The 27,190-nt window shown below is 42.3% G+C and overlaps 1 protein-coding gene across 1 annotated transcript in view; it reads right to left on the bottom strand.

Moving 5' to 3' along the window:
• Positions 1–27,190, bottom strand: part of asic2 (acid-sensing (proton-gated) ion channel 2) — a 435,019-nt gene that overhangs the window by 108,255 nt on the left and 299,574 nt on the right. The window contains exon 2 of the mRNA XM_060902047.1: positions 20,906–21,056. Coding sequence (XP_060758030.1) covers positions 20,906–21,056 — 151 coding nt within the window. The remainder of the gene's footprint in view (positions 1–20,905; positions 21,057–27,190) is intronic.

Consider the following 27,190-nt stretch of genomic DNA (forward strand, 5'->3'; position numbering starts at 1 on the left):
GTTCTACAGGGTCGCAGGCAAGCTGGAGCCTATCCCAGCTGACTACGGGCGAAAGGCGGGGTACACCCTGGACAAGTCGCCAGGTCATCACAGGGCTGACACATAGACACAGACAACCATTCACACCTACGGTCAATTTAGAGTCACCAGTTAACCTAACCTGCATGTCTTTGGACTGTGGGGGAAACCGGAGCACCCGGAGGAAACCCACGCGGACACGGGGAGAACATGCAAACTCTGCACAGAAAAGCCCTCGCCGGCCCCGGGGCTCGAACCCAGGACCTTCTTGCTGTAAGGCAACAGCGCTAACCACTACACCACCGTGCCGCCCGCGATAATAATAATTCTTGGAAAACAAAAAAAAGATACGTTCTTACCATCAAATACTCATCTCATCTCATTATCTCTAGCCGCTTTATCCTTCTACAGGGTCGCAGGCAAGATGGAGCCTATCCCAGCTGACTACGGGCAAAAGGCAGGGTACACCCTGGACAAGTCGCCAGGTCATCACAGGGCTGACACATAGACACAGACAACCATTCACACTCACATTCACACCTACGGTCAATTTAGAGTCACCAGTTAACCTAACCTGCATGTCTTTGGACTGTGGGGGAAACCAGAGCACCCGGAGGAAACCCACACAGACACGGGGAGAACATGCAAACTCCACACAGAAAAGCCCTCGCCGGCCACGGGGATCGAACCCGGACCTTCTTGCTGTGAGGCGACAGCGCTAATCACTACACCACCGTGCCACCCGCGATAATAATAATTCTTGGAAAACAAAAAAAAGATACGTTCTTACCATCAAATACTTTCATTCCATATTTTGTTGGGATTTTTTTTGTATTTTTTGGGGGTTTTGTTTTCGAGTCGAGTTTTTATTTTGTCCTCAGTTGGTTCAGCAACACGCTCCGCCATTTTGTTTTTCTCTACTCATGGTATATGAGCTGATAGCTTAGTAGTAGCCAATCAGAGCACATGATTGCTCATATCCAGTGCATGTGGATAGAATGAAATATATTAGTCCATTGGAGCTCAAAACTAGGTGGGCGTGTCATGCTGTGTAGTCACATGACACAATGACTGTTGCTGATTGGCTGGATGAACCTACGACACTGGGCTTGTTTCAGTTAGCCCACAGCATCGCTTCATATTATTCTGTGTGTGTGTGGTTTTTTTTTATAGTTTAAAAAAATAAAACAAACAAACAAAAAAACCCCCAATCCTCTTTAAAATGTTTGTTAAGCGCAGATAAGATGATGTGGATGCCCATGAATTTTTCCTTAACCTGTGAACGACACAAGGCCTTGCTAATCCATTGATATGAGCCCCCTGGAAACATCTCATTTTATCTATATGAACATCAGTTAGGTCCACCTTCTCACAAATATTGAAACTGTCAAAGATTACATTATTTTTTTTATTGTTCTCTGATTACACTAATATAGTTTTAGCAGATTTTGGAAATACGGCCTTCAAATAGTGAAAGCACTTTATATTCTGTCTACTGGAATAAACTGGAGGTTCATCAGCATTCTTTCGTAACACTTCCAATATGTGTGGATGAAATAAAATATTTCTTTTGCAAAACCAGCAAACATCAACACTGTGTTAATAAACAAGTCTACATAATTTGTTGAGTTCCACCCACCCACCCACCTTACTGCCGCTGAATCGCACTGCAAAACGTTTTCTGGCCGCTGCAAGACATCGGCAGCATTGCATATGCATGCGCACACTTCCACTTTGCATCCTGCATTTCTGATTTTTGTTTGCACCCTTCCATCTCTCTCTCTCTCTCTCTCTCTCTCTCTTTTCTAGAGTAAGACAGCATGATGGGGCGAGAAGGGGTGGAGTGGAGATGGAGGGCAGCCTGGTGGCTTGGGTAGATAATGTTGAGAAAGCAGAGGGGATCAACACAGCTCAGTGTGTTCAGCTGTAATCCCCACACACTCCTCACTGTCCACACTCTGTTGACTCGAATGCAGTGCTTCCACTTCTCCTCAACAATCCGTTTCAGAATTATTGGCTCCCTTTATGAAAATAAGTATATAAAAAATGAACAGGGCAGCACGGTGGTGTAGTGGTTAGCGATGTCGCCTTACAGCAAGAAGGTCCGGGTTCGAGCCCCATGGCCGGCGAGGGCCTTTCTATGTAGAGTTTGCATGTTCTCCCCGTGTCCGCGTGGGTTTCCTCCGGGTGCTCCGGTTTCCCCCACAGTCCAAAGACATGCAGGTTAGGTTAACTGGTGACTCTAAATTGACCGTAGGTGTGAATGTGAGTGTGAATGGTTGTCTGTGTCTATGTGTCAGCCCTGTGATGACCTGGCGACTTGTCCAGGGTGTACCCCGCCTCTCGCCTGTAGTCAGCTGGGATAGGCTCCAGCTTGCCTGTGACCCTGTAGAACAGGATAAAGCGGCTAGAGATAATGAGATGAAACGAGAAAAAATGAACAGCGAATACAGCGAGTGAAATTCTGAGCACGCTATAAAACATTTTCTCACTTGCATGCACTAGTTTCAAAATGATCAGCACCCACACAAATAATAACTGGTGAAACCTCTTCTGGAGAGAAGAACAACCTTGAGCCTGTTCCTCTATTGACTACCAAATGTGACAATGCATTGGAGAGGATCATGGACCAATCCTCCGTGCAGAACATTACAATGTATTTACAGCTTTACAGAGATCCAGATATAGATTTCAGTCACTAATGGGCAAGCCGGAAGCGACAGTGGTGAGGAAAAACTCCCCGAAACATCATTAAGGCGAAACCTTTAGAGGAAGCAGACTAAAAAGGAAATCCATGCTCATTTGTCTTGCCCCCAATTGTGAGATGTATTGCTTAAGCTGTCTCAGTCTATATTTATTATTCATTACCATTTATTCTGTTTTGCTTACTGGATTTTATTCTTTTTTTTTTTTTAATTTTCATTGATTTTACTATCATATAAACCAAAATCCCAATTTTCACATTCTATAATTGTAAAAGGTGGCACAGTGATATAGTGGTTAGCACTGTCGCCACACAGCAAGAAGGTTCTGGGTTCAAGCCCAGTAGCCGACGAGGGCCTTTCTGTGTGGAGTTTGCATGTTCTCTCCGTGTCTGCGTGGGTTTCCTCCGGGTGCTCCGGTTTCCCCCACAGTCCAAAGACATGCAGGTTAGGTTAACTGGTGACTCTAAATTGAGCGTAGGTGTGAATGTGAGTGTGAATGGTTGTCTGTGTCTATGTGTCAGCCCTGTGATGACCTGGCGACTTGTCCAGGGTGTACCCCGCCTTTCGCCCGTAGTCAGCTGGGATAGGCTCCAGCTTGCCTGCGACCCTGCACAGGATAAGTGGCTAGAGATAATGGATGGATGAACAATTGTAATATTCTCTTTTAGCTAATGCACTATTCAGCTATTTTTGTTTCATATAATAAGTTGTGTTTGTAAAAGAGGAAAAAAGCATCAGATTGGCATAATATTTAGCTGAACAGCTTCCTAAGTGCCACTTTCTATTAAAATGAGCAAACATAATCCTTCCATGGTTAAGAGTTTACAATCTACAGTACTGTGTAAAAGTCTGAGGGACATGTAAAGAAATGTTGTCGACCAAAAATGGCTTAAAAATAATGAAATTAAATGTTTCAATATTAAAAAAAAAATCCTATAAAACAGTAATCAGTAAGCCATAATAAATGAAACAAAGTCAGTATTCGGTGTGAGACGACCCTTTGCTTTAAAAAAGAAATAGTAGTCTGAGGTCCAGTGAGTGCAGTTTTATGCGGAAATGAGCTGTAGGTTTTACTGAGCGTCTTACAGAACCAGCCGCAGTTCTTCTGGACACTTTGACTGTCACACTCGCTTCTTCATTTTGCACCAAAACCCAGTAGAACTTCATTACGTTTTCTTTTTCCAGCTGAAAAGTGCTCTCTTTAAATAATATTGGCTGGCATTGAGTGGGATAGCAGATATATTCCATTCAGCTAGTATGATATTGAACAAGTTGAAGATGAGTAGCTGAATGGAATATATCTGATATACCACAAAAAAAGCCAGCCAATATTATTATTATTATTATTATTATTATTATTATTATTATCAGCGGCACGGTGGTGTAGTGGTTAGCGCTGTCGTCTCACAGCAAGAAGGTCCGGGTTCAAGCCCCGTGGCCGGCGAGGGCCTTTCTGTGCGGAGTTTGCATGTTCTCCCCGTGTCCGCGTGGGTTTCCTCCGGGTGCTCCGGTTTCCCCCACAGTCCAAAGACATGCAGGTTAGGTTAACTGGTGACTCTAAATTGAGCGTAGGTGTGAATGTGAGTGTGAATGGTTGTCTGTGTCTATGTGTCAGCCCTGTGATGACCTGGCGACTTGTCCAGGGTGTACCCCGCCTTTCGCCCGTAGTCAGCTGGGATAGGCTCCAGCTTGCCTGCGACCCTGTAGAACAGGATAAAGCGGCTAGAGATAATGAGATGAGATGAGGTGAGACAAAAAGTTAAGAACAGGGCGGTGACTTACCAATATTGAATGTTGATTCTGATCGAATGTAATTCAATGTTCTGTCAGTGTACAAAGTCAAAGTTCTAACAATAAAAATGGTACAAGTCCAAAAAGCCTGAACAACAACCCAACTTATATACAAACTATATACAGGGTGACAGTTCACAGTTACTTTTGGTCAGAGTTAATTGTTACACTGCAGTTGTTTAAAACAAAAGAGCTTTACTGAGTGAAGTCCACGAGTGACGTCCTCTTGTAAAAGTCTCCGTCCCTTTTCCTCACCTCCAAGTAGAACTTTGGCAATATTTCCACGATTGCTCTCTTTTCCAGTTTTTTGATGTCCGTTGGTATGTTTTTCTCTTGTAAATATGCTTGAAGAATATCCAGTAAAGTTTTGGTAGCCTTTCAGGTGTTCAGCGCGTCTTTCTCTTTAAATCTTCCACTTTTAATGAAGCAAATTTCACGGCCATGTTTGTTCACAAACTGTCACAGTCACTCATAAGTGTGGAACTTTTACATCTCCAACGTGTCTCTTTTCCAGTTTTTCGATATATTTAATGCAGAAGATTAAATGCGTGAAGAATATCCAGTGAAGTTTTTGTAGACTTTCAAGTGTTCAGTGCGTCTTTCTCTTTAAATCTTCCGCTTTTAATGAAACAAATATGACGGCCATTTTTGTGAACACACTGTCCCAGTCACTCACTAGCATGGACATTTTACGTCTCCGATGTGTCTCTTTTCCAGTTTTTCGATGTCCGTTGGTATGTTTTTCTCTTGTAAATATGCGTGAAGGATATATAATGAAATTTTGGTAGCCTTTCCTGTGTTCAGTGCATCTTTAGTTTCAGTTTATTTACCGGTATTTAGTGCTTAATCCAAGCACTGAATCAACCCCGTCTTCTCTCTCTCCCGGCTGACAAAGAAATAATTGTGCACATGCAAAACAGAAAAGTTTTGTCATTGGAGCTTCGCGTGTGATGTGTTGTCTTGACAACGTGCAATATAATAACAATATTGCATGCTCATTCTCCATTGGGGAGAGTGGTGTAATACATCGAGGATAAGCGATATGATAACAATATTGCATGCCATCAATAAACCTGATAGAAGGGAATAGAATACATGTTTTTATTCAATGGAAAAAGTGGCCCGTATGTATAATAAAACATAATATGCTACTCTGATACAATTTTTTTCCTGTAACATTTAATTTTGTGCTGGAAAACAAACGTTTGGAACTCTAAAATGTTTTTGTGTTGTTGACTTGATAATGTATAAGTCATAAGATAGAAATCTATAACAAAGTTTCAATGAAAAAAAATATAGGTTGCCTAGGACTTTTGCACAGTACTGTATATTTATGGAAATTATACATTTGATTAGAAACGAAAGTACATCTTTATTTGGATTGTTGTCAGGTATGAACAGGGGTTGAGGTGCAAATGAAGGATTGTTGATGTAAATGGAACAGCAGATAAATCCCATGGGCAATGATGTCATCGAAGACATCAACAGGCAAAGATTCATTGATCAACAAATGGGCAGAGCAAACTCGATAACTAAGCAAGCAGGATCCAAACCAGAATTGAGTGCAGTCAATAGTAAATGCTTGGTAATGTCACTAATGATCAGCTCGGATCAATAACTCACAATGGACTGAGAGAAAGTACAACCCCGATTCCAAAAAAGTTGGGACAAAGTATAAATTGTAAATAAAAACAGAATGCAATGATGTGGAAGTTTCAAAATTCCATATTTTATTCAGAATAGAACACAGATGACATATCAAATGTTTAAACTGAGAAAATGTATCATTTAAAGAGAAAAATTAGGTGATTTGAAATTTCATGACAACAACACATCTCAAAAAAGTTGGGACAAGGCCATGTTTACCACTGTGAGACATCCCCTTTTCTCTTTACAACAGTCTGTAAACGTCTGGGGACTGAGGAGACAAGTTGCTCAAGTTTAGGGATAGGAATGTTAACCCATTCTTGTCTAATGTAGGATTCTAGTTGCTCAACTGTCTTAGGTCTTTTTTGTCATATCTTCTGTTTTATGATGCGCCAAATGTTTTCTATGGGTGAAAGATCTGGACTGCAGGCTGGCCAGTTCAGTACCCGGACCCTTCTTCTACGCAGCCATGATGCTGTAATTGATGCGGTATGTGGTTTGGCATTGTCATGTTGGAAAATGCAAGGTCTTCCCTGAAAGAGACGTCGTCTGGATGGGAGCATATGTTGCTCTAGAACCTGGATATACCTTTCAGCATTGATGGTGTCTTTCGAGATGTGTAAGCTGCCCATGCCACACGCACTAATGCAACCCCATACCATCAGAGATGCAGGCTTCTGAACTGAGCGCTGATAACAACTCGGGTCGTCCTTCTCCTCTTTAGTCCGAATGACACGGCGTCCCTGATTTCCATAAAGAACTTCAAATTTTGATTCGTCTGACCACAGAACAGTTTTCCACTTTGCCACAGTCCATTTTAAATGAGCCTTGGCCCAGAGAAGACGTCTGCGCTTCTGGATCGTGTTTAGATACAGCTTCTTCTTTGAACTATAGAGTTTTAACTGGCAATGGCGGATGGCACGGTGAACTGTGTTCACAGATAATGTTCTCTGGAAATATTCCTGAGCCCATTTTGTGATTTCCAATACAGAAGCATGCCTGTATGTGATGCAGTGCTGTCTAAGGGCCCGAAGATCACGGGCACCCAGTATGGTTTTCCGGCCTTGACCCTTACGCACAGAGATTCTTCCAGATTCTCTGAATCTTTTGATGATATTACGCACTGTAGATGATGATATGTTCAAACTCTTTGCAATTTTACACTGTCGAACTCCTTTCTGATATTGCTCCACTATTTGTCGGCGCAGAATTAGGGGGATTGGTGATCCTCTTCCCATCTTTACTTCTGAGAGCCGCTGCCACTCCAAGATGCTCTTTTTATACCCAGTCATGTTAATGACCTATTGCCAATTGACCTAATGAGTTGCAATTTGGTCCTCCAGCTGTTCCTTTTTTGTACCTTTAACTTTTCCAGCCTCTTATTGCCCCTGTCCCAACTTTTTTGAGATGTGTTGCTGTCATGAAATTTCAAATGAGCCAATATTTGGCATGAAATTTCAAAATGTCTCACTTTCGACATTTGATATGTTGTCTATGTTCTATTGTGAATACAATATCAGTTTCTGAGATTTGTAAATTATTGCATTCCGTTTTTATTTACAATTTGTACTTTGTCCCAACTTTTTTGGAATCGGGGTTGTAACAGAGAAGTACTGTAAAGTCTAAGTGGTGTGTTATTTGGCTGACCATTTATAGATAGTTCCTATAGATGACTTAACAAAGCATCTATAGGAAGTCAGGAAGCAGCCAATTCTCACCAACACACCACACAACTCATTTGAAATCGTGATACGACGTGAGAGCCAATAGATAATCTGTGAAACATTGTAGGATTATTTTATACCTCGAGATTACTGTAAGTCTCCAAAATGTATTTAGAGTTTGTGTGAGGCTCTCTGCAATACAAGGGTCAACAGGTCAAACTGTGGAATGCATTTTTGTTCCACAAAGGTGCATTCGCCTGCTACAAATATTTTTCAAAGATCATTGAGAAATGATGTTGTATTACGTCACCTGAATTCATGATACTGTCTCTACTTAGGGTTTTTTCTGTCACTAGGCGATTACGTGAGCCAAGGAACACTTTATAAGTTCAGTTATTCTATCCACATTCACTGGATGTGAGCAATCACATGCTCTGATTGGCTACTCTACTACGAGGCTATCAGCTCATATACCATGACTAGAGAAAAAACAAAATGGCGGTGCACATCAAGTCAGATATATCACTTTGTTATCAAGTATTTAAAGGGAAAAGAAATAACTAAAAGAATATAGTTGTTTTTCCCCCCAATATCTCCTGTTCCACACTCCAGCCCAGTTGGTGGCAGTAATGCACCTTTAAGTTGGTTTGCCAACAGCCAAAAAACCCTAAAGAAGAACAAAATGGTGGAGCGTGTTGCTGAACCAACTGAGGACGAAATAAAAACTCTACTCAAAAACAAAACCCAAAACAAAAATACAAATAAAAAAGGGAAGAAATGGAATAATAATTAGAAGAATCCAAGCCATGAGAGGCGGCACGGTGGTGTAGTGGTTAGTACTGTTGCCTCACAGCAAGAAGGTCTGGGTTCGAGCCCCGTGGCCGGCGAGGGCCTTTCTGTGCGGAGTTTGCATGTTCTCCCCGTGTCCGCGTGGGTTTCCTCCGGGTGCTCCGGTTTCCCCCACAGTCCAAAGACATGCAGGTTAGGTTAACTGGTGACTCTAAATTGAGCGTAGGTGTGAATGTGAGTGTGAATGGTTGTCTGTGTCTATGTGTCAGCCCTGCGATGACCTGGCGACTTGTCCAGGGTGTACCCCGCCTTTCACCCGTAGTCAGCTGGGATAGGCTCCAGCTTGCCTGCGACCCTGTAGAACAGGATAAAGCGGCTAGAGATAATGAGATGAAATGAGAATTATTATAGCATTTTTCACAAATTGCTACTGTCATTTCCCCGGTTTGTTTACATTCTAAGTGGAAATGAGTTTGTTGGACGCTTTCTACAAAGTTTTTATTTATCGAATTTGCAAAAAATAAAAAATAAAAACAAAAATGCTTTGTTTCTCAAAATCCAGTGAATGTGGATATAATAAAACAGTTATTCCACTCAATCTCGTTGTACATGGTTTACAGCTATGAGCTCATGTACGACCCGATTTCATGGAATAACTATTAAATATTTAGAGGATTGTGTGTGTAACCATGATTGTGTTTAATTTACCGCCAACCATAATCATTGCAAAAGCACTTAACGTACACTGAGTGCAGAATTATTAGGCAAGTGAGTATTTTGACCACAACATCCTTTTAATGCATGTTGTCCCACTCCAAGCTGTTTAGGCTTGAAAGCCTACTACCAATTAAGTATATCAGGTGCTGTGCATCTGTGTAATGAGAGGGGGTGTGGTCTAATGACATCAACACCCTATATCAGGTGTGCATAATTATTAGGCAACCTCTTTTCCTCTGGCAAAATGGGTCAGAAGAGAGATCTGACAGACTTTGAAAAGTATAAAATTGTGAGATGTCTTGCAGACGGATGCAGCACTCTTGAAATTGCGAAGATGTTGAAACGTGATCACCGAACAATCAAGCGTTTCATTGCAAATAGTCAACAGGGTCGAAAGAAGCGTGTGGGGAAAAAAAGGCGCAAAATAACTGCACATGATCTGCGGAAAATCAAGCGTGACGCTAACAAGCAGCCATTAGCATCCAGTTCTGCCATATTCCAGAGTTGCAACATTCCTGGAGTGTCAAAGAGTACAAGGTGTGCAATACTGAGGGACATGGCCAAGGTAAGGAAGGCTAAAAAACGACCACCACTGAGTAAGGCACACAAGATAAAACGTCAAGACTGGGCCAAGAAATATCTTAAGACTGATTTTTCTAAGGTGCTGTGGTCTGATGAGATGAGAATGACTCTTGATGGGCCAGATGGATGGGCCTGTGGCTGGATCAGTAATGGGCACAGAGCTCCACTCCGACGCCAGCAAGGTGGAGGTGGAGTACTGCTATGGGCTGGTATCATCAAAGACGAGCTTGTTGGACCTTTTCGAGTTGAGGATGGACTCAAACTCAACTCCCAGACCTACTGCCAGTTCCTGGAAGAAACCTTCTTCAAGCAGTGATATAGGAAAAAGTCAGCATCTTTCAAGAAGAACATGATTTTCATGCAGGATAATGCTCCATCTCATGCATCCAAATACTCCACTGCGTGGCTAGCCAGTAAAGGTCTGAAAGGTGAAAAAAATAATGACATGGCCCCCTTGTTCACCTGACCTAAACCCCATAGAGAACCTGTGGTCCATTATAAAACGTAAGGGCTACAAAGAGGGAAAACAGTACACCTCTCTGAACAGCGTCTGGGAGGCCGTGGTTGCTGCTGCACACAATGTTGGTCGTGAACAGATAAAGAAATTGACAGAATCTATGGATGGAAGGCTTTTGAGCGTCCTCATGAAGAAGGATGGCTATATTGGTCACTGATTTGTTTTTGTTTTGTGTTTGAATGTCAGATATGTTTATTTGCAAATCTGGAGTTGTCATATCAGTGTACCTGGTGAAAATAAATAAGTGAAATGGCTACACATTTGGTTTTTATTAAGTTGCCTAATAATTCTGCACAGTGAAAGTTACCTGAACACATACATATTCTCCTAAAATGGACAAAACTAAAAATGCCCCACTCTAACTTCCATACATATTCACCTTTGATATTTATGAGTCTTTTTGTTTGATTGAGAACATAGTTGTTGTTCAATAATAAAACTAATCCTCAAAAATACAACTTGCCTAATAATTCTGCACTCAGTGTATTAAAGACAGACTCATTATTGTGTAGTTAAAACCTTAAGATGTCAGATGCTGAGAGTCACAGGTGTACTTTAGCAAACAAGAAACTTGGATTGCGTAGCCAATCAGAAGTCTGTGTTCAAACAAAGAGTTCTTTTACAATGATTTGAACAGGAGCCTCTATTTTGTTTTGGGGCGGTTCTTGGGAGGTGTTTTGTACTGGGTCAGAGCGTTTAAAGTTATTGCCATCTTTACAGTGTATTCACGTCATTTCCATTTCTGGTTAAGAGTACGTTGTGCGCATTCTGGCTGCCGCTTCTCACCAGAGCTTTTGTTTGTGTGTGTGTGTGTGTGTGTGTAGTTTGATGTTTGGTTTTGTTTGAATGTTTTGTCCGCCGGTTGTGGTGTAGCTCCGGACCCAGTTTTGGGCGTCGGTTCCCTCCAGGCCTTGGTTCGCCGTGGGTGATGCCTGTGCTCCTTGCTATGGACTGCAGTGAGCTTGTTGCTCATTTTAACATCGTGGTTGTCCAGCGATCTGTGCAGCAGTGCTTTAGTGCTTGGCGTGATGTTCCGAGCGATGTTGCTCGGTGGCGTCGCGGCAGCTGTACAGGTGGTTTGGGGCTTATCGGTGCTCTGCGTGGCAGTGCGTCTGTGCTCACTTTGTGGCTCTATGGCATGATGTTCCGAGTGTTGTTGCCCAGCGGCATCACGGCAGCTGTACTGGCAGTGTGGGACTTGTTTTCGTGTGCCTTTTAGTGGGACTGTGGCTGCTACACCATTGGAATGACATCCTGACCTTTATTTGGTGAGCTTTTTTTTTTCTCCTATAATTGTAAAGCAACCTTGGGTTTTGAGAAAGGCACTATATAAATTGAACATATTATTATTATTATCTCATCTCATTATCTCTAGCCACTTTATCCTGTTCTACAGGGTCGCAGGCAAGCTGGAGCCTATCCCAGCTGACTACGGGCGAAGGCGGGGTACACCCTGGACAAGTCGCCAGGTCATCACAGGGCTGACACATAGACACAGACAACCATTCACACTCACATTCACACCTACGGTCAATTTAGAGTCACCAGTTAACCTAACCTGCATGTCTTTGGACTGTGGGGGAAACCGGAGAACCCGGAGGAAACCCACGCGGACACGGGGAGAACATGCAAACTCCGCACAGAAAGGCCCTCGCCGGCCACGGGGCTCGAACCCGGACCTTCTTGCTGTGAGGCGACAGCGCTAACCACTACACCACTGTGCCGCCATTATTATTATTATTATTATGGGAGACACTCAGTGCTTGCACTGTTTCTACACAATAAAGCAGAGATGTCCACAAGTGCTGGCAACTCCAAATCCAATTATTTTACCACAAAATTGTTTTCAATTGCCAGAAACGATGCCATATTTGTTGATCAATTCTCACACTCTGATTGGCTAAGCCGGACCACGTGACCACACTGTAGCCTATGTACCGTAGTTATGTGACACCATGTAGCAGTGTTGTAGTCGAATCACTAAACCTCAAGTCCAAGTCCATTCTCGAGTCCCCAGTGGCCAAGTCTGAGTCAAGTCCAAGCCATTAAAGAAAATTTCGAGTCAAGTCCACTACTGATCCAAGTCGAGTCCGAGAACAAGACTCCATCCGCACCATTTGATGGTGGCTGTTGCTGCCTTTATGTGAAAGCGTCTCTGCTACTGTGTTGGACTAATATTACTGCTCAACTGCCCCATTTTAGTCAATAGGCTATAGATAAAAAGCTTGTTCATCGCTCAGCAAGCTCCGCCCACTATCAACAGGGCAAATAACACGAGAGAGGGTTATCACTAGCTAGTTCATCGCTCAGCAAGCCCCGCTATCACCAGAGCAATGAACATAGCGTGTCACTTCCTTCTCTGGGTGGAGTCTTGCCAAATGACGATTGAAGTTCGAGGTTGTCCCCGTCATCTCCTCGATAGTTCTTCTACATCTGGAACACATAGCAGTGCATTTTTTCCCACTGTACGAGAAGTCTGTATAAGCAAAGCGGACAATCCTAGCGGCGTTCTCTCCAGGCATTTTAGCGCCATTAACGTTAGTTTGTTCCTTAACATGACATATGAACAGGTGAATGTGCATTCATGATGCATGAAATTAGTATAAAAATTAATGTAGATATAAATATCTTATGCCAAATTATTATGGCATGTTACAAAAAAGTAAAGAAAAAAATCAGAGGCCTCGTTTCCAATTTACACGTCTGAATGCAGTTAATGCATGAGTCCAAGTCCAAGTCCGAGTCATCAGTGTTCACGTCCAATTCAAGTCACGAGTCCTTAAAATTAGGGCACGAGTCGGACTCGAGTCTGAGTCCTGGAATCCAGTACTACAAGCCTGCCATGTAGTTATGTTACAGAGCCAGGCAGCATACTACAGAGGGTAACTGAGAAAGCCAAGCGCGCGCGCACACACATCTGGAAGGAAATTTCATACATATTTTGCAAGTATTTTACAGGGAAATGGTGAGAAATGTATTAGCTGAGAATGCACCAGAAGCTTTCAGAAGGCATGTAAATTTCAAAATTTTCTCGAGGGGCATGCCCCCATACCCCACTAGCATTAGCATACTGTACCTTTGGCTTTGCAACCACAAATTCCAGAGCTGCCTACTACTTTTTTTGTTTTTTTTAATCTAGCTACTTCAGATTTTCTGGAGAACCCTGATAAAGGCACACTAAATTTACTTCTTTCCTTCATGGAAGTGTATTTTTGGTTACTTTTGAGGTTCCGACTTCCACAACATCATCAACAATCTAACAATCTGGACGATCCAAATAAAGTGAAAGGTATGAGTTGATAGTCTACAGTTTGTATATAGACTATGCACTAAACCAGTGGTTCTCAAACTTTTTTCACCAAGTACCACCTCAGAAAATACTTGGCTCTCCAAGTACCACCATAATGACCAACATTAAAATACAGTAGCGTAGTAGGCCTAAGTATTCATTAAAAACAAGGCGGAGGTTTTATTTAACAAGTATATTTAATATTGTTGGCCACTGTAACATTACGCACAGTACTTTGAACAGTAACACTGTGTTTAAATATAGGAAAATAAAACACTGTCCTTAAATAATGAATCAAATAAAATTAATTGCACATAAAAGTGAAATAAACATTGTACTAAAATAAATATTAAAAGACAGTTCTTAAAGATAGGCGGCATGGTGGTGTAGTGGTTAGCGCTGTCGCCTCACAGCAAGAAGGTCCGGGTTCGAGCCCCGTGGCCGGCGAGGGCCTTTCTGTGTGGAGTTTGCATGTTCTCCCCGTGTCCGCGTGGGTTTCCTCCGGGTGCTCCGGTTTCCCCCACAGTCCAAAGACATGCAGGTTAGGTTAACTGGTGACTCTAAATTGACCGTAGGTGTGAGTGTGAATGGTTGTCTGTGTCTATGTGTCAGCCCTGTGATGACCTGGCGACTTGTCCAGGGTGTACCCCGCCTTTCGCCCGTAGTCAGCTGGGATAGGCTCCAGCTTGCCTGCGACCCTGTAGAACAGGATAAAGCGGCTAGAGATAATGAGATAATGAGATGAGTTCTTAAAGATTAAATGAAAATGTACTTAAAAGTTAAATAACTGTACTGTACTTAAATGTTAAGTTAAAAAAAAGTACTGTCCCCGCATACAACACACTGCGGCCTGGGCAGCTCCTCTGTCCCGCTCCAAATGAATCCCAGTTTTATGTATTTTTCATCATACTTCCTCCTTACTGGTTTCTGCCGTTTGCTAGCAGTTCTGGGGCTGTTTTTGCCACTGTCGTTAGCATCCGCGCTCGGCTCACACACGTCCTCTTCAGTTCTCCCTCTCTCCTGATCCACGCTCCCATTCGCGGATTTAAGCCACGACAGTAATTTTGTCGTACTCGTCATAATTAGCAAAGCCACCTCCACCTTTTCCCATCACAGCCTAGTCTACCAATGGCGGATAACCGTCTGTCAGCGGAACCGGCGGGAATGCGTACGTATGCTACGTATGGCTACCCAGAAGCACTTGCAAACTTTTTAAAATTATTAACTTAATTTGTATCTCCTTTCATTTTCTTGTCATCGGTTGATAAGATATTTTCATCCATTCGGATATTATGGATAGTATTTCACGTTTTATTTTATTTTTTTTATTTTTTTTATATTTAATTAAGTGATTCTTTGGCATACCACTAGAATGGAGCCCGCGTACCACTAGTGGTACGCGTACCACAGTTTGAGAATCACTGCACTAAACATCAACAATTGTCGCTCAAGTGTTTAAGTCAAGTTCACAGGCTGCTTAGGCTACGTTTACATTACGTCGAATCAGCGGATCATCAGGTTAACGTTCTTAAAACGATTCGCGTTTACACTAAAACCGTTAGCCGTGCACACAGCAACGCCAATACACGGATACGCTCGGCTCCGCAGGCATCCTGCGCTCCAAATCACTCCGCCCTGAACAGCGAGTGCCCTCTGGAGGGTGCGCACTCCGGCCCTGCGCAGCTCACAGAGCGCGCGAGTGAAGTGCACGAGCAGTGATTCGGGACTGAGCTGCTGTGTGTGAGATCCCAGCGCATATCACTTACCACTTGCAAGTGGAAGGATGGCAAGCCTAAAGACAATCATAACTACACAATGGGCAGTATTTGCATCAGTATTTGCAGTATTTTCATACTTTTATACTCTTTAATGAAAGGTGATACAAGGCGGAAGTCCGCGCCGTTTTTCAGCAGTTGCGTCACATGACCAATGCCAGCGAATCAGGAAGGTGGATGTCACAGTGACGTTGTCCAATGAGACGCCAGCTATAGCTCAGCACAGCGTATCCGCGTATTTTGAATGTTTACACAGCACCGGAGCTGACACGATCTGGATTGAATACGTGGACGCTGGCGGATTCCCGTTTCCAGGCGTTTCCAGGCGGTTTAATGTAAACGGACAGTGCATCCGCGAAGAAAACGAGACAGATACGGTCTAGTGTAAACGTAGCCTTATCAGTCACCTGACATGTTGTCATTGGTTTCCAGACTGTAGTGTGTCTACACTGGAAAATTCATCGAAAGCAATAAAACACTAAAACAGAACTAAATTTGGTTAGTTCCTATGAAAATTGCCCATTATGATGACGTACTTGTAATGATAAAATGTCAGAATTAATGAATTGCATGCTATAGTGTGAATAAATGGTGTAAAATGTGCCTTTAGTGATATTATGGTAGCTGGCATAGCACTATTGAGAGGCGTGAGAGCACACATCTTAATGAAGAGCACAAAACGATCCCGTCGGAAGGGGAATGAAGTGGCTGAGTGAATGTCAGTGAAGCAATAAGAACCTCTTTACTGTGTGTAATGTTCCCAGGAGAGCTGAACTCCCACTGAAAACAATGACAGAGCATTGAACTGCTGTATTATTATACTACTGAGAGAAAGAAGGCGAACTGATGGTACTCGTCAAAAGTTTGTACACCCCTACTCTACTCACACTGCAAAAAATAAAAATCTTAGGAAGTTTATTTGTCTATTTTCAAGTCAAAACATCTAGCCACCCTTATTATAAGACATAATTGCCCAACAAGCAAAACCTCATTTAGCTAGAAAGGCTAGTTTTTAGACAGTCCATCTTGAAAATCTTGTATAGACAAAATGTCTTGGAAAAGTCTTATTCGGAGCACCTTTGAAAATAAAACAAGTTTTTTTTTTTAAACAAGTAAGTACATTTTAGACATTTGTCAAATGCAGTTCATCTTGTTTCAAGAAAAAAAAAACAAAGTATGCTTGTTTTGGGAATAAATGAACTTTACTGAAATCTTTGAATCTTTCATAACAATTCAACTCCACCGTACAGATCCTAAGTTTACTGCGACTGTTTTCTCAGTCATTCAGAGTGAGCTCCTTCTAGATGCTGTACAGACTCTAGACCAGACAAGTGCCTTCAAAAAGGCTATGAGTGAGTGGAGGGCGTTTTAGTGACGTCTTTTTGGAATGCTGTGAGTTAAGTTCAGTGTTTTTTTGTTTGTTTGTTTGTTTGTTTTTTGCCTGATCTTATAAACCCCTCGTACACATGAATAGTCAGTGCCCCCAAAATGCACTGTTGCTTTGGCGTTGTGTAAGCACTGTAAGTCAAAATGCGTAGAATTTTTTTTTTTTTTGGTGCCTGAGGTCCTGGGGAAGTGGAATCTTAAGAGATGTTTTAATGTTTGAATGTTGAAATGGGAAAAAAATAAACTTGTTGCAATGCTACACGTGTTGTCAACTTGATTCAAGATAGTCTCTGGTCTCATATCTAGAGTATTTTACTAATTACAGGTCACAAAAGGAGAATCTTTTAAGCTAGCAATGCTCATCTCATCTCATCATCTCTAGCCGCTTTATCCTTCTACAGGGTCGCAGGCAAGCTGGAGCCTATCCCAGCTGACTACGGGCGAAAGGCGGGGTACACCCTGGACAAGTCGCCAGGTCATCACAGGGCTGACACATAGACACAGACAACCATTCACACTCACATTCACACCTACGGTCAATTTAGAGTCACCAGTTAACCTAACCTGCATGTCTTTGGACTGTGGGGGAAACCGGAGCACCTGGAGGAAACCCACGCGGACACGGGGAGAACATGCAAACTCCACACAGAAAGGCCCTCGCCAGCCCCGGGGCTCGAACCCAGGACCTTCTTGCTGTGAGGTGACAGTGCTAACCACTACACCACCGTGCCGCCGCTAGCAATGCTTAGTTGTAGAATTTAACAATCCTAATATTAGTATACATATCTTAAATTCAGTTTTTACTGCTAAGACTTTGTCATGAATTTAAGTGAAATACCCTTAAAATGAAATACAACCCCGATTCCAAAAAAGTTGGGACAAAGTACAAACTGTAAATAAAAACAGAATGCAATGATGTGGACGTTTCAAAATTCCATATTTTATTCAGAATAGAACATAGATGACATATCAAATGTTTAAACTTAAAAAATGTATCATTTAAAGAGAAAAAATTAGATGATTTTAAATTTCATGACAACAACACATCTCAAAAAAGTTGGGACAAGGCCGTGTTTCCCACTGTGAGACATCCCCTTTTCTCTTTACAACAGTCTGTAAACGTCTGGGGACTGAGGAGACAAGTTGCTCAAGTTTAGGGATAGGAATGTTAACCCATTCTTGTCTAATGTAGGATTCTAGTTGCTCAACTGTCTTAGGTCTTTTTTGTCGTATCTTCCGTTTTATGATGCACCAAATGTTTTCTATGGGTGAAAGATCTGGACTGCAGGCTGGCCAGTTCAGTACCCGGACCCTTCTTCTACGCAGCCATGATGCTGTAATTGATGAAGTATGTGGTTTGGCATTGTCATGTTGGAAAATGCAAGGTCTTCCCTGAAAGAGACGTCGTCTGGATGGGAGCATATGTTGCTCTAGAACCTGGATATACCTTTCAGCATTGATGGTGTCTTTCGAGATGTGTAAGCTGCCCATGCCACACGCACTAATGCAACCCCATACCATCAGAGATGCAGGCTTCTGAACTGAGCGCTGATAACAACTTGGGTCATCCTTCTCCTCTTTAGTCCGAATGACACGGCGTCCCTGATTTCCATAAAGAACTTCAAATTTTGATTCGTCTGACCACAGAACAGTTTTCCACTTTGCCACAGTCCATTTTAAATGAGCCTTGGCCCAGAGAAGACGTCTGCACTTCTGGATCATGTTTAGATACGGCTTCTTCTTTGAGCTATAGAGTTTTAGCTGGCAACGGCGGATGGCACGGTGAATTGTGTTCACAGATAATGTTCTCTGGAAATATTCCTGAGCCCATTTTGTGATTTCCAATACCGAAGCATGCCTGTATGTGATGCAGTGCCGTCTAAGGGTCCGAAGATCACGGGCACCCAGTATGGTTTTCTGGCCTTGACCCTTACGCACAGAGATTCTTCCAGATTCTCTGAATCTTTTGATGATATTATGCACTGTAGATGATGATATGTTCAAACTCTTTGCAATTTTACACTGTCAAACTCCTTTCTGATATTGCTCCACTATTTGTTGGCGCAGAATTAGGGGGATTGGTGATCCTCTTCCCATCTTTACTTCTGAGAGCTGCTGCCACTCCAAGATGCTCTTTTTATACCCAGTCATGTTAATGACCTATTGCCAATTGACCTACTGAGTTGCAATTTGGTCTTCCAGCTGTTCCTTTTTTGTACCTTTAACTTTTCCAGCCTCTTATTGCCCCTGTCCCAACTTTTTTGAGATGTGTTGCTGTCATGAAATTTCAAATGAGCCAGTATTTGGCATGAAATTTCAAAATGTCTCACTTTCGACATTTGATATGTTGTCTATGTTCTATTGTGAATACAATATCAGTTTTTGAGATTTGTAAATTATTGCATTCCGTTTTTATTTACAATTTGTACTTTGTCCCAACTTTTTTGGAATCGGGGTTGTAAATAAAAATGACTTGAATGGCTAAATGTAAGAAGTACGATCTTGTTATAAGAACTATTTTGATTATTTTGAGTTAATCAGATCTCACATAATAAGTTCCCCAATCTTATTTTGGAATTATTTCATCTAAAACAGGTTAGATTTTTCATCTTACTTTAAGAAATCCTACCAAGTCAAATTTGACTAGTTCCATTGGCAGATTTTTTTCTCCTGATTCAAGCAAATATGCTTTGTTTTAACCTTTTATTTCTTATTTTTGAAAGGCCATTTTTTGCATTGCATTCATAGGTTTTTCTGTATTGTGAGTATTTTCTGCATTGTAGAACAATACTGAAGGCATCAGAACTATGAAATAACATCTGGAACATATATAGAATTATGTGGTAAATAAAAAAAAAATGTTAGAAAACAAAATGTTTCATATTTTAGATTCTTCAAAGTAACCACCATTTACCTTGATGATGCTTTGCACACTACTGGCATTATCTTAACCAGCTTCATGAGGTCATCACCTGGAATGTTTTTCAATTGACAGGTTTGTCTCATCAAAAGTTAATTACTGGACAAATTTCTTACCTTTTTAGTGCTTTTGAGATCAAACAGTAAATAGTAAACAATAAATAGACAGTAAATAGCCATATTCAACACTGCAAATGTAGTAATCCATACTGTATTATGTCAAGAACCACTTGACTAAGTAAAGAGAAATGACATCCATCATGGGTGGTGTAGTGGTTAGCGCTATCGCCTCACAGCAAGAAGGTCCGGGTTCGAGCCCCGTGGCCGGCGAGGGCCTTTCTGTGCGGAGTTTGCATGTTCTCCCCGTGTCCGCATGGGTTTCCTCCGGGTGCTCCGGTTTCCCCCACAGTCCAAAGACATGCAGGTTAGGTTAACTGGTGACTCTAAATTGACCGTAGGTGTGAATGTGAGTGTGAATGGTTGTCTGTGTCTATGTGTCAGCCCTGTGATGACCTGGCGACTTGTCCAGGGTGTACCCCGCCTTTCGCCCGTAGTCAGCTGGGATAGGCTCCAGCTTGCCTGCGACCCTGTAGAACAGGATAAAGCGGCTACAGATAATGAGATGAGATGAGACATCCATCATTACTTTTAGACATGAAGTGATGTTTAATAAAAAAAAAAGAAAAAAGCTGAATTAGAAGGTGTGTCCAAACTTTTGACTATTACTGTAGGGGAGAGCGGGGAGACTTGGACAAGTTTGTGAAATTCTTTGCAGGTAGTGTCACATTCATATTGCATTAGAGTGCCAAGTGCTAATCCATCGGAGTGTTAAAATAACACACAAGTAGAATGAAGTTCATTCAAGGTGAAACCAGTTAATAACCAAAAAAGAAAATATGATATGTACCGTATATGCGGACATGATTTTATATCTTGGCTGGGAACAAAATGTCCCCACAAGGACATCTGAGACATCGGAGACTGGTACCAAAATGTTTCCGTGTGGTTGCTGAGGTGAAGGTAAGGGTTAAATTTAGTGTAGTGTGTAGATTTAGGTTTATACTGTATGTGTGTCATTGTGTGTGAGTGAGAGAGAGTGCGTGTACCTGTCTCGCCCCACACAGGCAGGTACTCATCTTGCTGAATATCCAGCATAATCTCCAGGCCATTACCAGTTCCTCCTTTCATCGTGGTTCTCAAAGCCTTGCCTTCTTCAGCTGCGTTGAACATATAACACTTCCCATATCGTGTAAAAACCTGCACAGAAGAGAAGAGAGAGAGTAACGTGAGTGTAGCAGTCCATTAAATATGAGGTAGCATGAAGGTTTAGGGGAAGCTATGGCCTAATGGTTAGAGAAGCAGCTTTGGGACCAAAAGGTCACCAGTTTGATTCCCTGCACTGCAAAAACCCGGCTTACAAAAACAAGAAAAAAAAAGTAATAAAATTAGGAATATTTTACTTAAAATAAGCAAAATTATCTGCCAACAGAACAAGAAAATTTGACTTGGCAAGATTTTTAAAAACAAGTAAATATATCTAGCTTTAGAAACCCCACAGATGTCTTAAAACTAGTGTATTTATACTAAAAACAAGTAAAGTTGTACTACTCATTTTAACATGCTAGATACTTTGTCCCCCAACCAACAGTTTGACTATTTCATCTGGGCATATTGGTGTGCTCTGTTTAAGTAATGGCCCTTTTCCACTACCCTTTTTCAGCTCACTTCAGCTCGCTTCAGCTCACTTCAGCCCGACACGGCTCGCGTTTCGACTACTAAAAACCAGCACGACTCAGCTCGCTTCAGCCCTGCTTAGCCCCTAAAACTCGCACCGTTTTGGAGTGGGGCTGAAGTGAGCCAAAGCGAGCCGAGTGAGGCTGGGGGCGTGAGCAGACACTCCCCTGTGCACTGATTGGTGAGGAGGAGTGTCCTCACATGCCCACACACGCCCCGCGAGCGCGCTGGGATCTGTAAACACCGTAAACCCGGAAGAAGGAGAATTACGAATTAGGAGAATTTCTGAAGCCTTATGCGCCTCGCCTCATCTATACGCTCTTGCCAGTATCTGTTGGCGTTGTCGGTGACAACAAGCCACAGCACCAAGACCAGCAACACTAACGACTCCATGTCCTCCATGTTTATTGTTTACTATTCGGGTCGTGAGACCACCGCTTAAAAGATCACTGATGTCACTGTTTGCGCTGCTTAACGACATCACCTGACGTCCACCCACTTTCGCTAACTCCACCCAATGTGTCCACCCACTTCCAGCCAGCACGGTTCAGCGCGGTTGTAGTCGAAATGCAACTCCAACAGCCCCGCTCAGCTCGACTCAGCACGGCACGGCTCAGCCCGACTCAGCCGCGTTTGTAGTGGAAAAGCGGCATAAGTGTTTATACCAACTGACACCGCCAAATAAATCACAATCAAAACAACAAACCAATCCATTTTGTAGCCTATTTTTGTTGCCAGATTGACAATACAAAAATTCATCTAATTTAGTTATCTGTTTTGTGTTAGGAGATTAAAAGAAAGGATAAGATGCTTGAAATAAGAAATTCTGACTTTGACAAACTTGTCATGGTTAATATAACACCGGTGAAATTATGGTAATTCTCATTTTAAGACAAAACTTAAGGCCAATTTATGCTGACAACCCAGTCCTCGCAGACGGTGTCGCAGACAGTGTCTGCGTAGCCCCCCCACCTTCGCAGACGCTCTGCGCGCACCTCCCAAAAATTGTGACCACCGCAGAAGCCTCGCAGACAGCGCCGCAGACAAGAGGGCTCTGATTGGTCCACTCTACATCCGCTGTACACGCACTTCCGCTTCTCTACTTTCCCGGTTTGGCTTGTTTTCACAACCGGCATTTTTAAAAACACGAGCGAAGATGGAGCAGCATGAAGAGCGGTTGATTGAGGAAGTGCGTACATCTATACGACTCCAGTTCTAGTCATTATAAAAAAAAAAAAAAGTTCTAGTCATTATAAGTAACCGGAGAATAAACACTCCACTAACCACACCCACCAACTACTCCTCGCGACTTCGCGCCCCCTTGCGTTGTGCCGGTGAATAACATCGCGCACGCCTATTCCCCCGCTCAACAATAAATTACAACTGTTTGCGAAAAGCTATCTGCGAAAGCCTTGTCGCAAGAGCATGCAGAGGCCTTTACTCATAACCAGTAATAAAATCTCAATAACAAGTTATAATACCTTATTAAGATAATTGAGGGAAAAAAAATGCTTAAAGTAAGTGAAATACTCTTACACAAACCTGCCTGGAAAGGAGAATTATCTTGGCAGACAAATAACAAGCATATTTTGTCTTGATTTAAGATATTTAATCTTGGTTAGATTTTACTTTTTGCAGTGTGGACCACCAGGAATAGCTGAACTGCCCTTGAGCAAGGCACCTAACCCCCAACTGCTCCCTAGTATGTTGCTCTGGATAAGAGCGTCTGCTAAGTGTCTGTAATGTAATGTAATGTTTAGCTTCAAAAATATGTGATAAAATATTGCATCAGGAAGTTCAGCAGCAGTTATATTTCACCCCACTCCTGCTGGACAGACAGAGCTGCAGGCTTGCAGTAGTGATGATGCAAAAAGATGCAAATGGATTGCAGTGAGAAGAGGCAATCCAGTCTGCCCCTGAGTCATGCTTTCTCCATCAGTACCCCCGAATCTAGAATGAACTCTGCTTTGGGAATTAGACCGTCTCAAACTGAGGGGGGAGGAAATGACGGCTCTGTTTTTATAGCCCTCGGCTTTACATAGCAGACTGAATAAGGACAAATCCATCCCATTAGGAGGTAATGGAGCATGAGGACAAACATGCCACCTTCTCGTCCTTTCTCCCTCTCGCTCGCTCTCCCAATCATTCTCTCTTTGTCCTTCTCATTAGAAGCCCCAGGGAGACAGTGGCTTGTGGTTGATTGTGGACATGTAATGGTGTACAGAGAGCAGTTGGAAGAAAAGCAAGAAAACTAATCAAGAGCTGGCCAAAGCTTTTGTGCTTGGAAGTAAAAAAAAAAGGGGGTCAAAAGCACAGAGCACACACAGCAAGAAACTCTTGAGAAAATCAGCTTTCACTCGTACAAAACCCTATTGCCTGTCACTGGCAGACAAATCACTAGCTTGGGACAAGCACATTACATATCCGAGCTATTGTTTTTTCACAGTTGCCCGACAGACAAGTAGATTCAGGATGATGTTGCCACAGTGGTCATCAGCATTTTCTATAAACTTCACCCATCCAACAAACTCTATTTCCTACAGAGTTTCAAAATAAAATTTTTCATGGAGTCGTTGTTTGAGCGGATGGTGAAATGGTTTCTCTTATGTGGTAATGTTTACTCTGTACCAAGCACTGAAGCCATCCTGAATCCAAGTTTCAGATTTTTGAATTATATCTGTAGAACATTAAATACATTTTTAGGGGTAAGACCTGTCTATAAGCCCTGTGATGACCTGGCGACTTGTCCAGGGTGTACCCCGCCTTTCGCCCGAAGTCAGCTGGGATAGGCTCCAGCTCGCCTGCGACCCTGTAGAACAGGATAAAGCGGCTAGAGATAATGAGATGAGATGAGACCTGTCTATAACGGTCATCAGTTACTTTAATAGTATGAATCATATTTTGAATATTGAGGGTAGAAATTAATCTTCTGGTTTCTGTGTTCATTTTGTGAACAGTATGTTTGTGTGTATTATAATATGCATAGGTTCTAGGTTGCATAGACATCCTATTATTACGTAGATGGAGCGTTGGCTGTTCTGACGCGAGAAATACGGTCGCCATCTTGGAGTGGTGAGATAAGCGCGAGATACTCATATATATCAAGGTAACGTCTATTACTGCACCATACTACACGACTGAAGAAGAAGACAAGAGACAAGATGCCAGGCTGGTGCTCAGCGTACTCCTGCTCAAACGAGCGAACCGTTTCAAACAGAAGCAGGGGGATTACTTTTCACAAGTAAGATTTAACATTACCGTACTATTTGTTGTTTTTTTTAAATAGTATATTACCAGAGCTGAGAAGGAGCTAAGAGACTTAAATCGTCATCAGGTAGCACTAGTCTAATACATAAGAGTATGACAATAATAGACACGAATGAAATTAAATATGATAAAGTCGAAATAAATGATGAAGAAATTATGATGATTGTGAACGCCAACGGGTATAAATGTACAGTCTAGATTGTGTTGGGGTAGGGCTGTTAACCTACGTTAACCTGTCAAATTTTTCTCGGGTTCAAAAAAAAAAGTTTGTCGGTTAAAGTAACCTGTAAATAACAGTAGAGGAAATGCTACAAGATTACACTTCGCCATCTCTTATAAATTCACTGACTAGATTAATTTCCCCTTTGATATGTTCTTAACAATATATTTAAAGAAAACATACACACATTTGAATCATTATAATGGATTGAAATTGTTAAAACCGCATTTTATTTAAAAAAAAAAGTGTCCCACTTTACCTGAATTTACCCTATCCATTGCAACAGATTGGTGGTTGTAGCCGATAGAAAAACGTTAAGCTGTTTATATCTAATGTATTTAGTATTCACACATTTTTTGTAGGATATTAATCACCGTTTCCTCAACTTCAACAATCTCCGACGTCTGTTCACTTAATATCAGGATATTCTATTAACGTGAAGCCAACTATGAATAATAACCCCACCGCTATCCTTTATCATAGCTACATGTATGACAAAAAAAATGCGAGCCAGCGCTGCCAGCGCATTACACTGAGTGCAGCGTATCACCACTCCAAGATGGCGGCCCCGTGTCTTGTCAGCGCTTTTAGAATTTACGTTGGATGCTCCGTCTATGTAATAATAGGATGTCTATGCTATGTTGCATTGGGGCGGAACCTTTCATTGGAAGCCACTTCCTGTGGGACATAAATTTGGGAACACAGATGTAAACAGAGATGTTTGGTGTAACAGTGGGAAAGGAGAGTATTCTTAAAGTGAATGGTTTTATGTTGCTTTGCATTAACTTTTAAGTATTGTTCTGGAAGCCATCGTGAAGAAAGGTGGAAGTTATTAGCTCCTTTGGTGATAAGCTGCCAGCGAGGTATGAGATCTAATGTTTGTAATAGTTAGCTAACCTAGTTGGCTATGTTAATTTAATGACGTCTGTTAAATGAGATTAGCAACAGTTTAATTGTTGTTTTATTATCAGTTTTCATGGGACAAATTGAACAACGATGTAATAAAGGAGTTCCCTGTGTTTTAATTGAAAACTTCGTGTCTGCGTGTTACTGGGGGAGCTACACTGTCTTTAAAAACATATCACTGCAAATTATGGGTTACTAGCAGGTTACCAGGCATTGCCTGGGTTTTGCAAAATTCTGGGTTGCCCCTAGACTTCCATGTCAAATTTAGTGAAGATCTGTTGAGAAATGGCGATGTTAACCCAAGACAAACAAAAATCCAAACATCCACCACCCAGGGGCCCACCAGGGACCCCCTGGGGGCCAAATATGGTATTTTTGAGTTCTGCCAAATTGTGGCTTTCTCCTGTACCTACTTGGCAAATTTAGTGAAAATCCGTCAAGAAATGGTGACGTTAGCTCAAGACAAACAAACTTTGCCGCTTATTATATAGATAGCTTTGAGAAAAAAGATAAAACAAACAACAAAACTGTGGCAGTGGGGGCGTGGTCTAGCATCGGTCTGTGACAGGAGGGCGGAGTCGGGGAAGTTAAGTGGCAGAATCACTACACCTGTTGTTAATTGATGTGTTTGTGTGTCTTCCCAGTGACCGCGCCCTTCTTAAGGAGAGAGAGTGAGAGCAGAGGGACTCTCTCCACACTCAGACACATGCACACACATCAGCCGTCTGGTTGTGGAGAGAGTCCCTCTGCTCTCACTCTCTCTCCTTAAGAAGGGCGCGGTCACTGGGAAGACACACAAACACATCAATTAACAACAGGTGTAGTGATTCTGCCACTTAACTTCCCCGACTCCGCCCTCCTGTCACAGACCGATGCTAGACCACGCCCCCGCTGCCACATAAACCTAAATACAAATCCCCAAAATTCTATTCTTAAAAATGTCTGTGAAGATTCTCAGTCATCCAGGTCATAGTAAACTGTGACCAGTCTCCTCAGCGACATAACCACCTATGAAACCTTGAGGCGGGACCCCACCAGTTGTCACAAAAAGAAAGTTGTTAGCTGCCTGCAACAACTAGAAAAGGACCCAGCCATCAACCGATCTCTGTACTACAGATTGTACCCTGGGGAAGCTGTTCCTCTCATATACGGACTCCCCAAGATTCACAAGGAAGGAGCTCCACTCAGACCTATCATCAGTAGTATAAACTCTGTCACCTATAACCTTGCCAAACACCTAACCACCATCCCGGCTTCTCTTGTT

This window comes from Neoarius graeffei, chromosome 20, assembly GCF_027579695.1.
Source record: "Neoarius graeffei isolate fNeoGra1 chromosome 20, fNeoGra1.pri, whole genome shotgun sequence".
NCBI classification, from domain to species: domain Eukaryota; kingdom Metazoa; phylum Chordata; class Actinopteri; order Siluriformes; family Ariidae; genus Neoarius; species Neoarius graeffei.